At 37.6% G+C, this 23,981-nt stretch overlaps 2 protein-coding genes across 2 annotated transcripts; both read right to left on the bottom strand.

Annotated features, from left to right (window-relative positions):
* Nucleotides 1–14,278: 14,278 nt before the first annotated feature.
* Nucleotides 14,279–16,729, bottom strand: sub1b (SUB1 regulator of transcription b). The gene is made up of 5 exons (XM_087810443.1): nucleotides 16,649–16,729; nucleotides 15,947–16,016; nucleotides 15,757–15,876; nucleotides 14,810–14,918; nucleotides 14,279–14,701 (listed from the first exon to the last, which is right to left on the bottom strand). Exons 2-5 carry the CDS (start codon nucleotides 16,013–16,015, stop codon nucleotides 14,622–14,624), a joined length of 378 nt encoding a protein of 125 aa, XP_087666569.1. The 5' UTR covers nucleotide 16,016; nucleotides 16,649–16,729; the 3' UTR covers nucleotides 14,279–14,621.
* Nucleotides 16,730–18,787: 2,058 nt separating this feature from the next.
* On the bottom strand, nucleotides 18,788–23,876 carry uqcc3 (ubiquinol-cytochrome c reductase complex assembly factor 3). Its single transcript, XM_087810348.1, has 2 exons — nucleotides 23,666–23,876; nucleotides 18,788–19,119 (listed from the first exon to the last, which is right to left on the bottom strand). The coding sequence occupies exons 1-2, from the start codon at nucleotides 23,771–23,773 to the stop codon at nucleotides 18,988–18,990; spliced, it is 240 nt and encodes a 79-aa protein (XP_087666474.1). The 5' UTR covers nucleotides 23,774–23,876; the 3' UTR covers nucleotides 18,788–18,987.
* Between the last annotated feature and the right edge of the window lie 105 nt (nucleotides 23,877–23,981).

Here is a 23,981-nt window from a genome sequence, read left to right as displayed (position 1 = left end):
GTGCTTTCTCAGCTCTTTACACTACATGACCCATTCAGCCTTTAACATTAACACACTTGGACGCAGTCAAGTGTCTTGCTCAGAGACACAACGACTGGGATTGCACTCACAATCATAAATATTTGTGTCCCTTGTAGAGTAAGTGTTTAATAAAGTGTTTATCACAAGAATAAAAGCTTCTCACAAATCCATGCTCCAGTCAATCCGTTACTGTCTACATCTTCAAGATGCTCATCAGTATTTTCTTCAAGTTAAGTATTCTTTCTAACTAATGATCCCAAAGCGTTTGGTGTCCCCCATTAAAAAGTCACAATCAAACCATGTCTTTGGATCAGATTTACAAATACACCCAAATAAAACAATGTATTCACACATAATAAATGATGAATACATTTGGTGTTCAATAACTTCTTCTTTTTTAAGCCAACAAGACCAACAAGGGACATTACACAAAATTAACTAGCCCTGACTATACAACAGGACGACAAAAAATACCGCTTTTTATTTTTAAGTTGCAATTGGCGATTAAAAACAAACATTGATAATAAAAATTTCAATCAAAAATAATCTAGGAGAAGTTAAGTCACATGGATTAGGCATTCAAGATATTTCAAAATCTCAATAACAGTGTGTGTGTTTCATGACTGTCATAATGTAAACCAGTTTAGTACAATTTAGTTGCTCAAAAATACAGTACGTACAACTTCTGCCCTATGTCTCAGAATGTTTAGTGACATTTGTCAAAGGCTGTTGATACACACATATTCTGCTGAGCTGCAGCCTTTCCGTTGAGGCTGTAGATCTGTATAAACACACAAACAAATTGAGGGATATGTTCACTAACCTCAGGAAATGTCCATCAGCACAAACACTTATGAACGTCGCAATCCTGTTCCTGTCACCTCCTGTAGCTCTTGCGTAATAGCTTGTTTTGCTGTTTCCTTGTCCATGAAGAATGCCATTAGGAGCTCGATAACCAACTCTTCTCAATAACCAACTGTTCTCAATAACGTTCCAATCTTCAGAGAGGGTTTACTTCAAATTCTGTTGATCCACAAATTGTATGATTGTTTTGTTGTTTATGCACCTAGTGACCCTGGTCTGTGAAAGGTGCTTTACAAATCATACGTACTTACTTATGTTGCACAGAACACCGAGCAACGGACCTCACTGTAAATTATACCAGTTTGTCAGAAAAACTGTTCACAAAGTTTCACAGACAAATCAGTTCAATAGCAAAAGATTCAGACTCACACCAGTAAGAGATTGTTCTTCACTCCGGAGGGAACAGCAGAACCAACGCAGAAGTTAGCTTGCATCAACTGTCCAACGAAGGCCCTGCGTTCCTCCCTTTTTATTCAGTTTGTTCAAAGCAAAACACATTGTGGAGGGGTTACATCAAAAGCAGTCTCAAACTGTTAGTCATGGTACCTCATGGTACCTTTCAGATAACAGCCAAGGTCGTTGTGCATCTTCTCATGACGAGATCCTGCTCATCCCCCCTCCCAAATTAGTTTGTCCCTAGTAAGATTCATTGTGCAGGTTACATCACAGCATCGGCATCAGCAGTTCAAAACAGTCTTACAGATAACACTCAAGGTTAGGGAGCATCCCACATTGTGCTAAGGCAATCAGTGATTTCGAACACATATGCATTTGTGGCAAAGCGAACACATTAATATTGTGATAACGTAGTAAGCAGTTTAAAACACATTAATATTGTAATAAAGCAATATTTCTTTCACAGTTACATCTCGAAATTTTGTAACAACTTTTGTAAAAGAAAAACATATCCAGTGTGACTTGTGTATATATATAATTATATATATATATATATATACATATATATATATATATATATATATATATATATATATATATATGCACTCGTATACTCAAAACACAAAATGGATTCAAGGATTTGTCAAAAGGATTCAAATATAACACGAATAAACAATAAATAAGTAACACCATATAAGAATGCATGAAACTGATTACACACAAGTGTTGACAGGCATACATGATTAAAGGACATTGATGACGACTCTAAGAAGTTTTTGCTTTACTTTGCTAATCCGCCTCTGACCTCATCATGTTATCCCACTCAGACTTTTAAAGCTGCTGTAACTATACCTCTGCTAAAAAAGCCCACTCTTGATCCCAAGGTTATAACTATTTTGAACTGATTTAAGTCTTACCTTTAAAGCAGACATAACTTTATATATGTCAACCATCTCTAGTCGGCTTTAGTGTCCCACAACTACAGTCCTGTATTACAGATATCAAGTCTTAGATGACCCCAAACATTCTTTTTCTGAACAAAACTAAGGTTCTACTACTTGGTCAACTAATTCTGAATAAGACTAAGAGGTGTAATCATATTTCCCCTGTGCTGTCCTCTTTACATTGGTTTCCAGTAGAAATTACAATGCAATTTTAAATCCTTATTTTAACGTGCAAAACTTTACGTGGCCTAGCACCAACATACATCACAGATCTAATCCAAACATATTAGCCTTTTATAATGTTATGACCCTAAACTCAGATCTACAGGTGAAACTCCCAAAAATGTAATATCGTGCAAAGGTCAGTAACAGGTTCGTAGCAACTCAGGATATTTCAAGCCTTTATTGGATATAACTTTGATGATTATGGCAACTTTTTGTTCTATTGAATTTAAAAGTCAACGAATTAAAAAACATTTGATAACAGAAATTAAAATATAAAATTCAACCTTTTAATATTTGAAATAATAAATACAACCATTTAATATTTGATGGCACGGATATACTTCCATTCGATAGCGGCCTTCAACTGTTCTGCATTGTTCGGTCTCATGTCTCTCATCTTTCTCTTGGCAAGGGCTGCTGGTCAATCAAGCACCGTTATCTGATGGTTGTTTAACCAGGTTTTGGTACTTTTGGCAGAGAGGGCAGGTGTCATATCATGTTGGAAATGAAGTCAGCATCTCCAAAAAGCTTGTCTTCTGAAGGAGTGTGTTAAACTCTACTGATAGACGCTGAGTTGATTTTTAATTTGAGTTTTTCATAAATTGTAAATGATAATCACCAAAATTATATAAAATAAAGGCTTGAAATATCACCTTCTAAATGTAATTGCTGGAATAACAATCCTTTGCACAATATTCTATTTTTTTAAGTTTCACCTGTGTTTGTTATACTACAAATCTCTGAATGTAGATATGGAGGACCATTTATCAAGCTCTTGATCTTAAAAAGTAATCTTAAATCCATACTCTTTGATAAAGCTCAGAGTTAGGCCTGAGTCAGGCTCTGTGACAGGCTGCACCTCACATAACAGCCTCAAGTTGACATCTTAATTTCCAAAGCAGCATCTCCAGGTGAATTAGAAAACACTAAATGTTTTTCCAAAAAATCAATATAGCTCCACAATACCTTGTCTACGTAAACTAAATCCCATGATGACAACATTGTATTCTTTCTTTGATCTATGTTCTTTATCTCAGACTTAGATTGTATCATCTTTCTCTTTATTTCTCTTTGTTCTTGTTCTTACTTTATTTTTTTTCATTTTTTTATGAATAATTGCTGTATTGCTGTGGCTAATTGGAAAAAGATCAATAAAGTTAGGTAACCTAACCTAACCTAACAATATAGTCTTAAATTACCTGAGTCTGTTTATGCAATATTTCCTTCAACATTTACAAAAGGGTTTTAATTATGATCGTTGTTTTTTTTTATAATATTTTTGTGTTATTATAAATGTAATACTGTTAAAGTCTATGAGTGTGTATTTTTGCGTTTGTGCATGTGTGTGTGTGCGTATATTTGTGTGTTTTTGCTTCCTTGATCTGTGTGTGTGTCATGGTCTCGTGGGAAGGACATCTCAAGAAAGTAAATCTGCATGATCTGTAATTAGCAGCAATTACAGCTAACGTGCAAATAAATATTGATAGAGACATTACAAAGTGTTTATTTTTCTGTCTGAGGATCTGGGCATGAATTTGTCAGTACGGACAAAAAAATGTATGTGCACCAAAAGTTTTCTTTTAATCTTTTATTCTTTGGTTAAAGGAAATAGAACTTAAAGTGATGTTTTTTTGATTCCACTAAAAACTAGCTTAAAATACAGGCTTGTTTTTCTGTAAAACTCCTCATGTTGAGGCTGCACCTCAAGATCAATACATGTAAAACCAAGGAATAGTGGCTTTCTGCAGGCTTCAATGTTCTCCACCTGCACCGGCGAACATCTAGGGTATGAACATTGATATGGTGTTATCTTATCTGTAAGTAAGTAACTACCTTGGTGTTTCCCTCAACGATAAACTGGACTGGATGTGTTACATAAATGCTCTTTGTAAAAAGGGACCGAACATACTTTGAAGGGAGCCGTCTCAGCCTCTATCTATGGAATAGTTTGCTGGTCAGGGAGCATCACTGCCAGAGACAGGAAAAGGCTGGTAAGGGTGGGGGGGTTGGGGGGGGGGGCACTCTGTCAGATCTGCTCTCTGGACTTAATGGGGGAGATGAGAGACAGGAAGACTGTGAAGAAGCTGTCGTCCATAATGGCGGATCCAACACACCACCTCCAGGACACTTGAATGGCCCTAACCAGCAAAGGTTAGTGTTGTATGTTTATTATTATTTGAATTTACTCTTGATTTTGTTATTCGATGTTGTCAAATAATGTATTTGCATGGGTAATCATGGATTTTGGGAGCTGCTGTGACACTCTAAATTTACCCAACAAGGGATGAATAAAAAAAGGAATAACAGGTCATGGCCATTTTGTTTTTAATCAATTTCAATTCACAAGGTTTTGAATCGAAAAATGTTGATTCCATTCAGTTGCATGCACTGCCCTGTAAAGGCTATTTCAATGGGTTATTTCCCATGGTGACAGCCTCTGGAGGGTAGAGCACACAACAAAGGTTACAACTGTAGCTAAAAAACCAAACTCCTAATGGGCAACTTATGTGTTGATGTAAGTGTCCCTTAAATTGATTGAATTGATCTTGATCCTCTATTGTACTCATAAATATGTGTCTGTTTTTACAAAACTCTCTTTTCATTTAAATATTTATGTTAGAAAATGTGCCTAAGCCCCGCCCACTGAAACCACTTCATCATAGAGATTAAATCTTGTTTACCATACCCTCTCTGCTGTGATTGGTCACGCATCAAGGTTAGTCACAATTTGTTATCAATCCCTGAAGTCTCCACCTCCAAGGGACTCGGTGTATAAACAAGGCGGGAGTGGTTACAGCTGGCTGTAGACGACTGGAGCTGCCTGGAGGAAAATGAAGGAGATGCTGAGCTGGATTATATGTGTCTAAACTGTAGCATTCAGTTCAGCTGTGTCTGGGGGGGATACAAATGCAGCCTAAAGACTACTGTCTTTGCTGTTCCGAAAAAGACCAAGTGTATCTTAGACCACTGTTAACTGGCCACATCCCTAAACCCACCATCATCCTGTGAACCATTTTAATTAGAGATGTCCCACCGATTTCTGCTATTACTACATTTGTAAATGCCTTGTGTGATAGAACCTCCTGGAGTGCACCTACAGAGTGAGCAGATGGCACTCTCAACAAAAGCCGCCACTACATCCTTCACCACATGGAATCAAGAGGGTCTTATGCCAGGATACTGATTTCATGTATCGGAAATATCATTCCAATTCTCCAAGAACCAGCTTTCTCAGGGCATGCCAGATGCCATCTGCAGATGGAGAACAGACTTCCTTCCAGGGAGGAAGAAAGTCGTCAAGCTGAGGAGACACTCCTCTAACCTATAGTTGAAGAGAATCAGCGCCTCTAAGGCTGTTGCCATCGTTATCTCATTATGATCATCTATTGGGCTTATCAAGCCTCTATCACAGATGGAAATGAGTCTACCTAACAGTCAGATAAGGAATGACTGTAACTTTACACAACCGTTTAAACATAGAAGTGTATGCTCAAAAGAAAAGGGCAATGATCATGGACGGTATCAACCAGACCCATCATCGCCAGTGACTACTTTGGAGTTTCATTAACAGCAGAAGCAACAGAATGCTGGTGTTAACATTGTCTTCCATTAACACTGACTTAAACAGCTTTACAGCTTTTATTTGCACTAAAGATAAGACTTGTTTGATTCATACTTTTGACCACCCACTCTACAATAAACCAATCAGTAATTATTTGATATTAAATCTGTTTTCAAGTGCAACAAAGTAAGGCCACTACTTGAAAACGGAATACTTCCATGTCACTTTAAGACATTCTTGATCCTTACCTGACCTCCTTACAGGAAGCAACAACAATGTTGTCAGATGAAACCCTCTGGAAATAGAAGTCAGAAGGTCATCTTTAGTTGACAGGAACATTTTAGGACATTAATGTGCAATAACATTTTCTTAGGGTCCAGAGTTTTGAGGGGCCATCAAGAGAAAAAAAAATTATGGTAGAAAAGCAAAGCTAAGTATTTTCTTCTTCTCTTTCAATTTCTTTACATAAAAATGTGTTTGTTAACTGTCAGTTTAATGTTGTAAGATAATAGCGAGTTTATCTTAATACATAAATCTAACAGTTAACGAACACTGTAGCTTGGACTGATGGTGTGTGATAGTTATAAAGCTGGGAGATAACCACAACTTTGGTAATGACACAAGAGCAGGAAAAAGATGGAGACAACAAACATGAACACACTTGCGCACACTAATGTATTGGATAAAAAGAGAGAAAGAGCCCAGTTCTTCAGCGATGACCACAGATATTTATATTCTCTATGTTCTACATCTGTCTTGAAAAGAGACCAAAACCACATGATTAATTAATGTTAATGTTTTAGGTATGTAGAGGGCCACATTTATAGTAACAAGGGCCCCAGGGCTTCATTCCATAAACTGTGATCCCAACTAAATAAAAAGACAGAGTAACTTCCAGACATCTACTTGAAGAGGGCTGCTGTTGTTGGCCTTACAACTTGAACAAAGGACCTTGAGGAAATATTTGAGATCTGAAAAAAAAATCTGTAGTTGAATATTAGTTATGTATTAAATCTACATGTATGTTTACATTCAACTGCTCAAAGGAATGACATCATTTGTCAGTAACTTAAAAGAGTCAGCAACGCTGCATATTTACCTTTAAATCATCTGGTCACCACAAGCACCAGATGAGCTCTAAAGAAAGAAACGTGTGTGATCCCTGCTGTACATTCACTCCTCAAGGATCTCGATGCTATCTGGTCCTTCTTTCAGAGAAACATTAAATGGTTGGAGACAGAGAGTCTCTCCTCCAAAACGTCCTGTCTTGACACCCTGGGGAGGGCCACAAAACCCTTTTAACGTGGGTCTTAATAAAACCCTCCATAAACTCCTAGACCCCTAATGCTGAGGGCCCAGCTCAGCATTTACGATCCATCTGGCAGAGCTGTTAGAAGTGATATTAGTTACATTATTACTTCTGAAGGACAAAATAAGAGCATAAAACACTGTTCACTCTTTCATGTTTTGCCCTGGATCAGGTTGCTGAAATATTCTTGTTCACAAACTTTGCTGTTTTCATTGTTTATTTCTTAAAGAGCAAATGTGTTGATGTAAGTCCCTCTTAAATTGATCTTGGATGACCGTATGTGTCTGTTTGTACAAAACTCTCTTTTCATTGAAATATTTACATTAGAATATGTGCTTACTCTGCTGTGATTGGTCAAGGATTGCGGTTCATCACCAATCCAGGAAGTCTTCACCTCCAAGGGACTTGTTGTATAATCAAAGTGGGGCGTGATTACAGCTGGCTGAAGGATTGAAGCTAAATTATGTAACTATCCAATCTCAAAACCTCTCGTTCATCTTGGAGAGGAAGACTTCAAAATTTGAAAAATGTGAGTAAGTCAGGAGAGTTGGGTATTCACATTAGTTGGCCGTTAAGAAAGAAGAGACACAAACACACATCGTTTTTATTGACTTTATTTACTTTATGAATCAGACAATGAGAACTGATCGATTGGGCCACAGGTATGTATCATGTTATATCATAGTTTCTTATTAATGTAACTAAATATTTGTTCATAATAGAAAGAGTTTTTATTCACTTTTATCTTCTTTTTTTTGCAATGACATCATTGCAGGAAATTTAACAATTGTCTCAATTGTTCAGACTCACAGCTTTACAATGAAATAAAAAACATAATTATAAAAGCAAAACAACTGATGATGGTTATTGGGCATCTTAATTGGCATTTAATTGATCACTGCATTCACACATAAGAACCTTCTTAATTGAGTCGTTCTAATATAATTTGACCAATGGCTGATGTATTCTCTGGGTTCTCTCTATTGGTTTTCTGTTGTTGGCAAATTGTGGCATCTGGCTCTTACTCTCTACTCAAAATGCGGTAAATGTCCGTGATTAAATCTTCACCAATTCGCTGCTCAACGTCAACCTCCTTATAACACTCTACCAGCCAATATATCTAGAAGATTTTATATTGATCTTGTCTCATCTTGTCCTTTAATTGGCAGCAAAATGCTGATTTCATGGAGACAATACTTCATCCTATATTAAGAACCTGCAGAGAACCATTCTCTATCCATTTCCAACTTTCTTCAAACATCCAACCCTTCTTTGATATAGAAGTAGTGCTGCTTCTTTCTTCTTACCCTATAATTATGTGAACTTCCTGCTTTCCACCCCCATCTTCCTCCACATATTCCTCCTTATTCCAATTTCCCTCTCAAGTTTTCAAACATGTTTCCTCTGCCTGTTTTGCCACTTGTTCCGTGATCCTCCCACGTTCTGCACCACAAACTGGTCTCATACCAGTTAATGCTGTGGTCAGATATTACATTACCTAGATTTGTCTGCATTATTGGGGCTCGCAACGAAAATAGCATTGACTGTTTATTTAATTTTGCAATTGATGTTTAAACCTGTTTTTTAATTTTGACCACTTTTCAACGGCAAATAAACAACACGGGTATCTTATCTTCCCTTATCTCATCCGCTTTTAATTACTTTTACATTTGCCGTCATCTTTATTTAATAACTGGTAATTTATGGTTCTTTCAGTAGTTTCGTAACAAACCCACATATAATGTAAACCATGTGCAGTGATCTTGTATGGGTTCAAATATTTGGACCAATATGAAATGGTTTTTGATAAATGTGACATTTTTCATAAAGATGTGTACGTCTATAAATGCTCTGTAAATGTGCGCGTGCTCCCTCCACAGATTCAGAAACATGTTTGTAGATCAGGAGTGTCCTGGTTGGTTTCTTCTGTTGCATCCTGGGCAGACTAGAAAAAAAGTTATTAAAAATTATACAATTGTTTGTGTGTGATGTATGATTGTTGTGTTTACAACACTGCCAATAAAGGTTTTCTGATTTTGATGAATAGCAAGAACAATTCTGAATGATTTGCAGGGTGTGATTGTATAAAACCTCAAAGATCAGATTAAAACCGAAGAAGATAAGTAAAGTCCATCCATCCCTCTAAAAGAGCACACCTTTTTAAAAAGCACTCCTAAAATGAGTTGCTAAAATGAATTTCAAGTTCACAATTTACAAGTCTGTGGGTGGGATTCAATATATTCAACCAAGAGCTTTCTGATGCATTGAGGTGTCCATTGCTAGTTTTTTGTTTTTGTTTTCATGATACAACGTTTTGTTGAAATATACATCTGAATATCTTGGAATATTAAACTGAGGATTCACATATGCAAACAAAATAAGTGACAGATCATAGATTTACACATCTGCAGAGGAAATGTCACCCATATGAGGAATCATTTCAAGTCTATGAAAATGTATCAAACCCAAACCAGCTCCGCACACAATTGCACAGTTGCAATTGAAATATGCCAAAAGAAAACTGTGGGATAAAGTAGGAGTAAAGCACATGGATACAAAATGGTAAAATAAACTAAAAGTGTTGGTAAAGCTGTTGATTAGCATGGTAGTAGAGAAAACAATAGAGAAGGAAACTCAAATAGCTTAGCATAGGAGTGAGAGTTTGACACCACAGACTGGAACATGGAAGCTGTCAAGTGCAACACAGAAGGGAGGAGAAGAGAAAGGATTATTAACACAATAAAAGCATACAAAAAAAGACAATATAAAAACATGATGATTTGTGAAATGGTTGTTAGTAACATGCCAGAGTCAGCAGCTATGATTGCTGACCATCTAACTCAGGATTGTGTTAGCAACTGATGGTGATCATGCTGATCCCATTAAACCCCAGAACAAGTGAAACAAATACACGGTTTGTCCCACATTTTTTATCAACACACCTGTGTGTAGTATTTCTAATAAAAGAGGACCCTGGTGAGAGTGGCGTCATCGTTCGACGTGAGAAAACTGAAGTCCGTTGGTGTAGGTTGTTTATAACCTGGCTGACTTCCTCGCACAAACGGACACAGGAAATTGCAGAATAAAAGAACAGCCCTGGGAAAGTCTTGTGCGGGTCTGTTTCCATTACAAGAGATTACACCAATGACAGAATGAAGCAGACAAAGTCAAAGCAGGGAAAGCCACTGAATATGAGATCGCTAGAGATGACATAATAGCTAATACACCGCTGCAGGAAATCCATTAAAAATAAGCAGGTCCTGGCATGTTTAGCGTGTGCTTGGAATGCACGTCTACAGGGAGCAGTTGAGTAATGTTAATGAGAGAGCATGTTGATTTATAGCAAGTGTTATAGTGGCTCCAATCATCCACACAAAGACTGCACAAACATTTTCACTTTCAGAGCTTTCTAATTGACATTCCTGTTGTCAAAGTAACAAGTGTGGGGGAAACAGCCTGTTAGCATAATACACTGTTTCTGTGGAAACCAGTGGCGTGGAGGCAGCTGTAGTAATCCCCAACAATAGATGCTTGACGAACGTCTGCACTGCGTTTGTATACGCCAGTAAAATTATCAGCTGTAATATTTGCAACGTCTGTGTGTGATGGTTGCCGGGATCAACAGTCAAGTGGTGAAGGTTAGAGGATCATAAAGTGCCACATGTTGTTTTACGCCTCTCACTCATTAACACTTAAGTGATGTTTCCTGCTGCTGTTCCAAAGCATCTCGGAGCCCACGCACAAAAGAGATCCTTCCTCAAACAACCTGCCAGTAAACATCCTGCGAGTTGTAACTTTTGCCCAAACCCTGACCTCTGCTCAAAAGCACTCATCGCACTTGGGAAGAAGCTCTTTCTCTCAAGTCCTTCTCTTTTTCTTTGTCTCTTCTTGACATGTGTCCAAAACATGAGTCCGGCCACCCTAACTTCTCCACTTATACATAGAGGTGTGAAGGGATGACTTGTGTTCCTGGGAACTTCATAAGTCTATCGCCATCAGATTTAATATTGTCTGGGGCTTTGTACAAATATAACTTTTTTTCTGATATAACAATATGCCAATATTGTTATATTGTGCATTTAAATAGTTTTATATTACCTACCACTCGACTGGTTCTTTTCTGTAGTTTAAATGTATCCTTACACGACGTCCCTTCAAACATTAAAAAATACATATATTTATTCAAATGTTTTCTTCTCCTGCGAAGAATTGCAAAAACGATAAACCTGCAGTTGTTTTTCAGAGCTGATCTGCCATTGACTAAAACCGTGGCACACAGGATTATAATTGAACAGCTGACTGCACTTTTAATTTTTTAAACACTTATTATAAACATTACAACACAGAATTGATTATTTTGTATAGGAAATTATAATATTTTACAGAAATACAGCAAAAGGAAAAAAAAAATCAATTATAGTGCTTTTCTATAAATATTCTATACGTACAGTGGTATGAAAAGGTTTGGGCACCCCTGTACATTTTCATGATTTTTCTTTATAAATCATTGGTTGTTTGGATAAAAAAATCCAACTAAATATATCTTATAGGAGACAAACACAGTGATATTTGAGAAGTGAAATAAAGTTTATATGATTTACAAAAAGTGTGCAAGAATTATTTAAACAAAATTAGGCATGTACATAAATTGGGCACCCTTATATCTTATTGATTTTAAAACCTTTAGCACTAATTATTGGAACTCAAAATTGGTTTGGTAACCTCAGTGACCCTTGACCTCCATACACAGGTGAGTCCAATCATGAGAAAGGGTATTTAAGGTGGCCAATTGTAAGTGTTCCTCCTCTTTGCATCTTCTCTGAAAAGTGGCAACATGGGAGCCTCAAAACAACTCTCAAATGACCTGAAAACAATGATTGTTCAACATCATGGTTTAGGGGAAGGATATATAAAAAGCTATCTCAGAGATTTAAGCTCAGTTTCAACTGTGAGGAACATTGTGAGGAAATGGAAGACCACAGGCAAAGTTCTAGTTAAGGCCCGGAGTGGAAATCTCAGATAAACAGAGGCGCAGGATGGTGAGAACAGTCACAGTCAACCCATAGACCAGCCCCAAAGACCTGCAACATCAACTTGCTGCATCGTTTAACTATTCAGCGCACTTTACACAAGGAGATGCTTTATGGAAGAGTAATGCGGAAAAAGCCTTTTCTCTGCACACGCCACAAACGGGGTCGCTTGAGGTATGCTAAAGCACATTTGGACAAGCCAGCTTCATTTTGGAATAAGGTGCTGTGGACTGATGAAACTAAAAGTTATTTGGGCATAACCAGGGGCGTTATGCATGGCTGAAATAGAACACAGCATTCCAAGAAAAGAACTTGCTGCCTACAGTAAAATTTGGTGTTGGTTCCATCATGCTGTGGGGGCTGTGTGGCCAGTGCAGGGACGGGGAATCTTGTTAAAGTTGAGGGGCGCATGGATTCCTCTTAATATCAGCAGATTCCAGAGAACAATGTCCAGGAATCAGTAACAAAGTTGAAGTTGCGCCGGGGCTGGATCTTTCAACAAGACCATGATCCTAAACACTGCTCAACATCTACTAAGGCGTTCATGCAGAGGAACAAGTATAACGTTCTGGAATGGCCATCTCAGTCCCCAGACCTGAATATTATTGAAAATGTATGGTGTGATTTAAAGCGGGCGGTCCATGCTCGGAAACCATCAAACCTTACTGAACTGGAGAGGATCTGTAAAGAAGAATGGTCCAAAATACCTTCCACCAGAATCCAGACCCTAATTGGAGGCTATAGGAAGCGTTTAGATAGAGGCTGTTATTTCTGAAGGAGGATGCACAAAATATTGAGTAATTTTTCTTTTGTGATTCCTACATTTATGCTTATAAACTTTGTTTAAATAATTCTTGCAAACTTTCTGTAAATCATATAAATTTTATTTCACTTCTCAAATATCACTGTGTTTGTACGATCATGACGATTTAACTGGAATTGTTATCCAAACAACCAATGATTTATAAAGGAAAATCATGACAATGTACAGGGGTGCCTAAACTTTTTCATACCACTGTTTATACTATACAATTGTTACATATTTTATGAAAGGGTTTCAAATGTTTCAAGGGTGACTTTTTTATAATTATTAATTTATTGTTTTCAAAATAAAAATGAACATACTTGATTCTTTTTCTGAAATCAATAAACACATTTTACATCAATATACATTATTCCCCTGCGTTTAATTCATCTGTCCACCATGATGGCGGCATGAGTGCAGGTATGCTGCGGTCAAGAGTGACAACTTTACGGTCTGGTTTGTCTCCTTCACTTTTGTAAAGTTTCTCGTGATCTGACCACAGCAGACAGAGATGGTCTGGGAAATGTCAACAAGTGCTCGACTCTTCTTTATCCACGAGTAAACAGCCCTGTCTATTGAAACAGTTACCAGCAGGAGTCAAGGCGCAGTGAACTTTACCCAGAGCTGAAGCTTCGGGAAAATCTTGTCTGGTTTACAAGTTTAAAGGTCCAATGTTGTGGAGAAACAGGCCAATAAAAGGTCCTTTCACTTAATTTTATAAGGTTTTACAGTTGAATACCTTGAAAGAAATACAACCCTTACCACCAGTGGATGTCATCAGGTAGGTTTCTATGGGTGTTGTCATCAGTGAACAGGAGCCAAAATGCAATTTGGAGGTGGAAGATGCTGAAATGTAACTGCTGGCTTGCGCCCTGGCTTTCCTGGCATCCCCTGGAAAAACCCAAGTCACCTTCCCCGACTCTTTTCACACAATCCAGGCATTAATGCCAAGTTATGCACTAACAAACATTTTACATTACCTAGTTGGGAATATTTCGGCAAAAACTGGGTCAGTTCAGAAAAACTAAGGTTGTGAATGGACACATTTACATCAGTATTCAAACAACCATGAATGAATCCAGGCTTTTGATCATCTTATTTTCTTTAAAGTATTTGAAACGGTTGTTGAAGAATATAATTTATTATCCAAACCTGACAGGTTCCAGTCAGCTGTTACGTTGTTTAACAAAGCTTCAAAGGACACTGGTGGTGCCACATGTCAAAGGTCAAGGAAATAAGATCTTCCGTTTTATTGTGAACAGACATTTTCTACCCAAAAACCATCAAGTGCTTAAGAAAACCACCCGCCCTACAACAAGTGAATACAACAACTAAACACACCATGAGCCTCACTACAAATTAACTAATTCCTTAGAAAACAAAATGGTTTTACTTTTCTTTTTTTTTTTTATAAAAGTCTTCAAACTTTTTCTTCAACAAGTTACACAGAAAACAAGTGGAATGACTATAATCTCTTGACGGCGTCATCTATGTCGGACATCTGCTCCTTCAGCTGGCTCCACTGCTCAGGATTCAAGGAGATGCCTGAGAGGGAAAGACACAATGAGTCTCGGAAATGTATCCACGTTTATTTGACGAGTTGCCATGTTAAACCAAGTTACAACATTAAGTTAGTGAAAACACAAACGGTACCCTTTTTCCCAGGCTTCATCTCTCCATCCTGGTTCATCCAGTACTCTCGGATGTCGATCAGACATTTTCCTTTGAAGTCCCGGACGCTGACGTATCGCATCTTCCCAATCTGTGAAAAAAAAGTGAGCACCGCTTACAGTGATGCAAACATGAATGTTGTAACAAATAATGAAGTCACGATTTAAAGAAAGACAAAAAATAAATCCATCTGACAAATTCTAATCAGTGAATGAACTTATATTATTTTGAATTTGAGTTTCCATCTACAGTATAAAGTCTGTCTATACATCACTTATAAAATGCAACATTCAATCAAATACATCCAGTCGTGACTCATTCTTCATTGTACATCCTCTGTTGGGCCCCAGAGTAGGAGATACTCATCTTAGGTATTTGTGATACATTATCAATAACAATAAATCTTTGAGGTAATGGACTTCGATGAATAAGTTGAGTTTTCCATCATAAAAAAACACAAATTAAATAATTAACGTTCTGTGAGTAACGGTCAACTTCCTGAAAAATTGACATTACATCACCCCAATGTTTGTGTAAAATGTGTTCGCTCTTTTTGCTAAACAAAAAATAATCCTCTTTATTTTTCTGCAGCATTCTGTGAATTAGTAGTAGTACTGTAGTAGTAGTAGTAGTACTGTAGTAGTAGTAGTAGTACTGAGTACACCCAAACTCAGTCAGATGTGCAACAAATTCTCATTTCTCCATGACCATGTAATTACTGATGTCAACTGTTTATTGTCTCATAAAGATCCAGATAGCTAGTTTTACATAACACACTACACAACAACAGCTCCACTATTACAAGACACTGGTTTCCATGTGAACCATTAGCCGGACCCAAACACATTACATTGAAGACATTCATGACAGGAGAACGTTATATATTTTGAAATAAATACAAATGGTGTTGGTTTCCTAGAATCACTGACCTGAAACATGTTGTCTCCTTCTTTACTGCTGGACTTTGATGAGCTCTCCGGCTTGGAGGTCTCGCCACTCTTTGGCTTCTTTGAGGACTTCTCTGGTGCGCTGGTCTTCTTCCTCTTTGCCTTCCAAATGACATTTCACATTATTTTCCCTGAAGAACATGTCCCGGCAAAAAGAAGATTAGGTCCAAACCTTGGTCTCTACTTCACTGTCCGAGTCACTTCCAGAGGTGGAGGACAGCACTTCCTTGGACTTAGGCATTCTGTGGAGGCAAGACCCAGATGTAAGGTAAAACTTTATTGATTAAATTGTTTTTTTTCCAATACATACAGCAATTTTTCATGAAAAATAAAAAATAAATCAAAATAAAATAAGAACAAGAACATAAAGAGCCACCATGCACCAGCATGCTTGAGGAGCACCTGCGATGTATGATCATCTGATCATACGTTAACAATTTTTGAACGACATCTCGTGAGAGTAAAACCAACTGCCTGTTGAAAAAGATCTACTTTCATCTATGATTTACATTTTTCTTTTAATAAAATCAAGTTACATGACGTCATTATTTCATTAGGGTTTATGTTGGGATTTATGCGACTCTCCCCATTAGCTTGACCAGATTTAAGACTAGAATCATATTCCCATAATATTGCTTAATCCATCCGATGACGATTTAATTTAACGGTCATCGTAAATATATGTAGAGAATCGTTGTTGTCGCCCTGTTCTCAAGCGAGCTGACGGTTAGCTTAGCAACATGTAGCTAGCAGCGCATGTCACGAGAATCTCTCAGGACGGTTGGAGCTGCTCCTGGTCTGAGCTCCCTTCACACACTCGTATTCTAAAGACATCTTACACCATTGTTTCTCTTATTCTACACGCGAAGCTTACATGTCTGGAGCGTGAAGACCGGGTTTCTTGACAGGAAATGGAATGATGACGTTTTCCGGTGTGAAATGACCGTCATTTTTAATCGAGTATACCAAGCCATGGTGATTTTTAAAAGTTAAATATGATTAAAGTAATATAAAGAGGCAAACATCTGTGGCTGGGTGTATGCTTTATTAAGGCTACTAAGTCATATTGAAGAACAAAAAATAAATAACGCACTACAAATAATATATTGATACAAAAATCTGAGGCGTACACACACACGCATCATACATGGATACATATATATATATATATATATATATATATATATATATATATATATATATATATATGATATACAAAGTAAAGATTAAACAAATTAATACTTATGTAGAGTTACAAACATATCTGGCGTAGATGTATACCATTGGAACAATATTAAGGCTACCAAGCCATAGTGATGTACAAAGAAAAGATAAAATAAAATAAATAATATAGTTTCAAACATATGTGACATAGTTATATACTGTATTTTACAATATTAGGGCTAACAGGCCATAGTAATGTAGAAAGAAAATATAAAATACAATAAATAATATAGTTACAAACATATGTGGCATAGATATATACCATTTGAACAATAGTAAGGCTACCAAGCTATAGTGATGTACAAATAAAAGATAAAATAAAATAAACAATAATGTTACAAACACATGTTGCATAGATATATACAATTTAAACAATATTAGGGCTACCAGGCCATAGTGATGTACAAATACAAGATTAAATAAATAATATAGTTACAAACATATGTGGCATAGTTGTATACCATTTAAACAATATTAGGGCTACCATGCCATAGTGATGTACACATAAAAGATAAATTAATAATATAGTTACAGACATTTGTGGCATAGATATATACTGTATTTTACAATATTGAGGCTACCAGGCCATAGTAATGTACAAAGAAAAACAAAAACAAATGTGACGGTACTCTAGCCAGGAAGATGCAAGTTTATGTGTATACACGCTACATTCCACATCTCCTGCCTGGTGCTCCTCCACATTACAATCTCCTCCGGGCCGGACTGTGTGCTGCTGTAGACTTTGGCATTTAAGTTAATCACCAACTGTTTCTGGACCTTTGTGTGCTGAAATATAGTCAGGCTATTGGACCTGTAACAACAGAGCCAAGGAGGTGCTGGACCTGTGACACAGCAAGTATGAAATAGAAGAATGTGAGGAGAGCTGTTGCCGCTGCCAAGAATGACAAAAGTGGGGGAGATGCTCCAGACCTGGCTGATGTCTCAGGCATGATTGACAGGCGACTCACTGGTGGAGGAGGTGAAGCTCTTCAGGTCTGTCAGATGGTCAACACATTCTTGAAAATATGTTGACAAAATTAACCCACAATAGTAATTTTGCTCTACCCGGTGCTCGTCTTCTGTGGCAGTGACAGACAGGAGCAGAGCTTACATCATATCGCAGAACTCTATTTGGACAAACAGTGAAATACCTGACATAGCTTTTTAAGATTCACACTCAAGAAGCTTGTTTTGACTGACACAGACAGAAGTAAGTACCCGCATTCAGAGATTTATGGTAAGCACAGAGAAAACGTCCCCCCTGAAGCTGGAGGAATGTGAAAACAAACTGTGCACATATATCCAAGTTTTCACATTTTTTGGATTGCAGGGAAACGTTCAATAAATACTGCTCAGTGGCTTTGCCAGCTCCATGTTACTGTTGAAACATCTCAGGAGGAGGGTTCGCAGCTCTGTGCAGATTCCTGCCCACTCACCTCTGCATTCAGAGTGCTAGCTCTTTATTGATCCGTGTGCTAGTTCAATTCTAAACATGACAGCAAGTCATCAGACACGAGGACACTGATGAGGCGAACCCTTTCTGGTTCCCTCAGGCCTGAAGACCACGCTGCCAGGGTTCCCCACACTTTACCTCCAGAAACACCTACTCACATTTCTACTAATGTAGACACACATATGTGTAATTAAACGACACATTCCTCAAAAGCTTCTCTATTTTTGGGTCTACTTTTACTTTTCTCTTTATGCAGTGTAAACTGAAAATCTATTGGTCAGTCTGGTCCGCGAGCGCCTCTCAGTGGTATGCAAGTAAAAGTGCGACTTGAAAAAATTAAGTCAATTTATCAATTTATTAGTAGCGAATTTGAATGCACCCGACCCATTGGTTTCTGTTGTGACTGGCCCTGAAAGAAGGCTGATAAGTGTTTTGTGTTCATAGATTTAATCTTTATATTCACAGTCAAATTGTCATTAAAATACATTTAACACGAGCGAGCAAGTACACTTCAAGACTCAGTGCAGCGTTAGAGTCTATTGAGCTGGACCACTAGGCCGGGCTGTGATGTTGTCATTAGTCTCTGCAGCCGCCTTGAGAGCCTGCATCACCAGAATGTTCCTCTGCCTCATCTCCTCCGTCCTCAAAGCGCTGGACACAGGCATGTTCTGAAATGACAGAGCAGAATTTGTTTCATATAAAGTTTATTAAGGATTATGATTTACTATGTCATAATTCAACTTTGTAACATCTTAAAAACAGCCTTTAATAGTTATTCTATTTTGTACCTTGTAGTTTTCTACCATGAACAGGAAATGTTCTTACACAGACTAGTCTCAAATACAGAAGAATAACTGGAACGGCATATTTTTTTTTCTTCAGAACAACCTAAGATCTGCTTTAATATTGAAGGTAAATGATCAAAAGAGGGTGATATTAAAAAAAAGGTTAATGAGATCAATTCATTACAGATCCTAATTGATTAATGTCAACTTATTTTAATTTCATTAAAGCACCAATGCTGAACTGTCTTATATATTTACAAGTAAAAGATGCACATTGGCACGTACATACACCAGTGTTATGATTGGTTAAAGGGATAAACATGAATATGGTAATCCTTCAAGGGCAGATTCAACATGTGTCTTTTTAAGGGTCATATTCTCTGAGGTCAAAGACCAATCATCTTTGGCCAGATCTGGAGCTGAGCCTTTAGAGCATGAAATAACACAAGCAAACGCAGGCGAGCCACCTAACTGGATCAGAGGCTGAACGCTCAAATGACCTTCATCATTTGTTTTTGTTCTGCAGCTGAGGACGCAGGAGCAGAGGCTCAGACGGCAGTCTGCTTTTGGATGGAAGGCCTCCCTGTGGAGCCCGAGGTCTTTGGTGGCACCAGCCAGCTGCGTTGTTTATCACAAAGACGGCGTGCTGTTTATCTCTTGCACAAGGTTCCATGCTTGCCAGAGAGCTACGTATATTTACACGCATTCCTTTGTACAATTTCATAAATCCTCTGATTTGTGGGGTGATAATCCTACACACACACACATCTTTGTGTGCGCACACTGTTGACCACAGTCTGGGCCCAGCGTCTTCAATGGAACAACAAACCGTATGCAGCCACAGATGGCGAGTACAGATTGACTTGTCTCCACTTCCCCATACAGATAATCTCTAGACAAGTCCTATTTTCTGAAGATTTGGCTAAATCAGTGTTTGTGATTCTTTGTGTCTTGGGAAACAGTAGACATTCTTTCAGACCTTCTCTATCGACATCCTTAAGACAAACATGTGTTGCGTCTTTCTTGGCATGAAACCGTAATTCTGCTCACTGATGGTAACATCTCCTCTAAGCCTCACCAACTCACAGGAGTACTTATCCTCCTTCTTTAAATACCAGCTGTTCTTTTTCTTTATTATAACAAGATAACATGTCCACAACTGTATCAACATCACACACACTTTTAAATTAGATATGCAGTGGTAGGATTATTTTCTATCTCCTTTAATAATAAAATCCAGCATTTTGTGTTGACTTTCTTTATATTAGGTCTATATTTAAATGGGTATGATCATTTGAAACATTTAAATATGACAAACATGCAAAAAAAGAAGGAAGTGGGAAAACACTGATTGATGGCGTTTATTTTATCTGACAACTTTAAATGCCACCTGTCGATCAGTGATCATATATATGGACGACAGAAGTAACTTCTGAACAGATGTGTGGCTCAATCCAAAACAAATATGGAAAAACACAGAAACTGTGTAGCTCATTGCTGCACAACTTCTTGTACCACAGTCTTGAAACTGTGTGTCAGAGTGATTTTCTTTAAAATACACCAGGGGCCTCAAGTACTAAGAGCACATACATTTCCACAGCAAAGTTCATAGGTATTAAGAATTCAAAGACCATGAAAACTTGCGACTTCCCGCCACTGAGCAGCTCAGAGAAGCGGGAAGCTTCTGAGCTGCTCTGACCCTTGGCGGCACTCGCTGGTCATGCTGTGCACATCAGAGACACATGTTTGCAGTTACATTAATGGATATCAAAGCATTCACAGACTTCATTAGTATGTTTTTCATTTCCATCCCTTGTTGATTATGACCACATGATCGTTTTATATCACAGGTTTTCAACAGCTGTTTCACACAGATCAGGAAATGTGCAGGAATTAAAGCCTTGTTTTTATCGTATAATGAACTAAATGATCTGCGTCTGATCGCTTCAAGTCTACGGAAATAGGCGAGCTTCTTGAGGGATCATTCAAGCGGGACGTCAGTCAAGAAATCAAAGTAGATGCAGAAAGTAGGAGGGATCACCTGCATGTCAGCCAGTTATATTAAATGGTAGCTGAGAAGGTTCCAATTTAAACTCCAGTCGCAGCAAGAGCTGTTTTGATGAACATGCATGTGAACAGAAAACTAATTTAATAAATTTAATATGAACATGTTTTTGTTTGTTACCAATGTGCACACTTCATTAGATCTCATCTGCACATCCCCATCACTCGCTTTAAGTTACTGATTTTAAGTTTTATTCTGGTAAAACTTCATCTTAAGATGTTTCTAAAAAAAGCTCCTAGTGGGCATTTACCCATATACTTTCATACATTTTCAGCAGAATGTTAAGTGTTAAATAATTTGTGTGAAAAGAACAACATGATGAAGAGTCTAAAATTACTTTCATTTGAGTCTGATAACCCTTATCAGCTGTCAGTACATATATACTGCACATGGCTCATATATGCATTAAAATGCATGGCTTTGGAAAACACGATTCATTTTTAAACTTCTCCCCCAACAGTTGATACATGAGGGTTTATGCAGAAGGTTTCTTGGAAGTTTCTTTCTTGGTGTAGAACTAGAACTGGACACCAGACTCTTGTGCTTATAACAAATATAAAAAAAACATAAAATAAATGGCATGGTTCTAATATCAAACATGAAAATAAGAAATATTTTTTAGCTACTTGAAATGGAGCTGATGTCAAGTGTATGTGACTAGCGTAGCCCACTGTAAACCTCCCTGACGACGCACTATAAATCAGCTTGATGGAATATTTAATATTAATTTTCTACAGTTTTGACTCATCTAGTACAAGGTCTATTATTTTAGCAGCAATGGGTAAAAGACGTAAGAAGCGTTTTCATATAAATCATTTGTTAATCGAATGCACATGTGGTAATGGTGGCTACAAGACATTACAATTACCCTGTTCTGACACTGGGTCAAAACAATATTTTTAATCTTACATGCATTTTCTAGCCAACAGCAGGTTCTCTCTTCAAAACAGATGCAATGCTGAATGGAAAAAAAACATACTAAATAAACTAAGCCTCAAAAACTATATACATAATTACTTTCAAGTCTTTAAAGAATTTTGAATTGAATATACTAGATCAGGGGTTTCTAAACCTTTTCTGCGGAAGGGCTGCAAAAGGACCCCAGGGCTGTTCTAGACTTTGTTCACACGAATTGCATCTAATCATTTCCATTCGGCCTTGAATAAATAAAATGAAGAATGTAAGAATTGCAAATTATCTTCTAAAAATATATCTATAAACCTAAAATAATAATTTTATTTATGTATTATTAAAGCCTCAGCTTCCTCTCTGTTAGCCCTCATTGGCTTAAAATACAAACAACAGTAATATATGGTTTTATGTCCATCATACACTTCCCAGTCACTCTTAGCATCTCAACCATAAGTAGTAAGTTGGGTTAGTGATGGCAGTCCGGCACACATCGCGTGATGCTGATGGTTCCGTGCACACACTTCTGGACCAGAGGAGAAAAATCCTTCCAGGCTGTTGCTCCTAAGCTTTGGAACGATCTTCCTCTCCCTCTGAGTTTGATGGATCTACTGACTCCTTTAAGAAACATCTTAAGACATTTTTATTTGTGCAGACTTTTCCCTGGTTTTCTAGGGCTCGTGTGTTTGTCTTATGTGTCTTGTCCTCTTAAAGCATGTATTTTAGCTGTATATTGTTTTTGATCGTTAAAGCGTTTTGTGACCCTGGTCTAGAAAGTCTCTTTACAAATAACTATTACTTACTTACCACCCAAAGTTAAAAGGAGCAGCAGCAGAACAATGTTTCGTGTTAAATAATTGGTCTAAAATAACACTCAACATTATTCAATAGATATAGATCATGCATACAGTCTTATCCACACAATTTTGTTATTTTACTCTGTTTTATTTACATTTTTTGACAAATTATTTTATTCTTCAATCACCGTTTAAAGGTATCTGTTTGACATTGGTACTGGACAAGACCTATAATAATAATAATAATAATAATAATAATAATACATTTTATTTAAAGGCACCTTTCTTGACACTCAAGGTCACCATACACCATACATATTATGCATGTAACTCAAGGTTACATGCATAAAAGATTTTTCATGTAAAACTCTGCTTCGCGTCTCTTTCGAAGTGACCCACAATGCCATGCGGCGCTGGAACTGTGAGGAGGCTTATTACACAAGGGTTACATTAAATTATAGTGTCAAAATCCATTGATTTTAATGCTATTTACCGATATCCAAACAGTTTGCTTATATTTATTTATTGATACTACTTTAAAACTGACCGGAAGTGGCTTCCCGACCACGTGATTTAGGTCCTTCTGTTGACATGTGTGTGTGTGTGTAATGTACACTGGTGTTCGTTCATTCTAAACTTAAATAAGAAATGACGTCACCTTAATCTTCTCCTTGCGCGCTTCTTCTCCCGGACTAATGACGTACCAGCACCAGAAGCCGAAGGCAGGCACGGCGAACATTGCCACTACGTTCCGCAGGTAGGTCATGGTTGCCGTGTGACCGCTTCAGAGTGTACCCCACACCTGGGGTGACTGTGGCAGGTAGCGTCGATGGCGTCACTGCCGCGACCTCGGCTGCTGGGAGACCCGTTTGATAATACAGGAGCAAAGCATGATGGGATTTTAGCGCAAACCAATTTCATCACGAATGAGTTCTGTTAGAACGAGTCGCCGTCCAGCAGAAAGGCAGGGAGCC

This window comes from Callionymus lyra, chromosome 1, assembly GCF_982586985.1.
Source record: "Callionymus lyra chromosome 1, fCalLyr1.hap1.1, whole genome shotgun sequence".
NCBI lineage: Eukaryota > Metazoa > Chordata > Actinopteri > Syngnathiformes > Callionymidae > Callionymus > Callionymus lyra.
The sequence above is the reverse complement of the archived record's forward strand: the minus strand, read 5'-3'. Positions and strand labels throughout refer to the sequence as shown.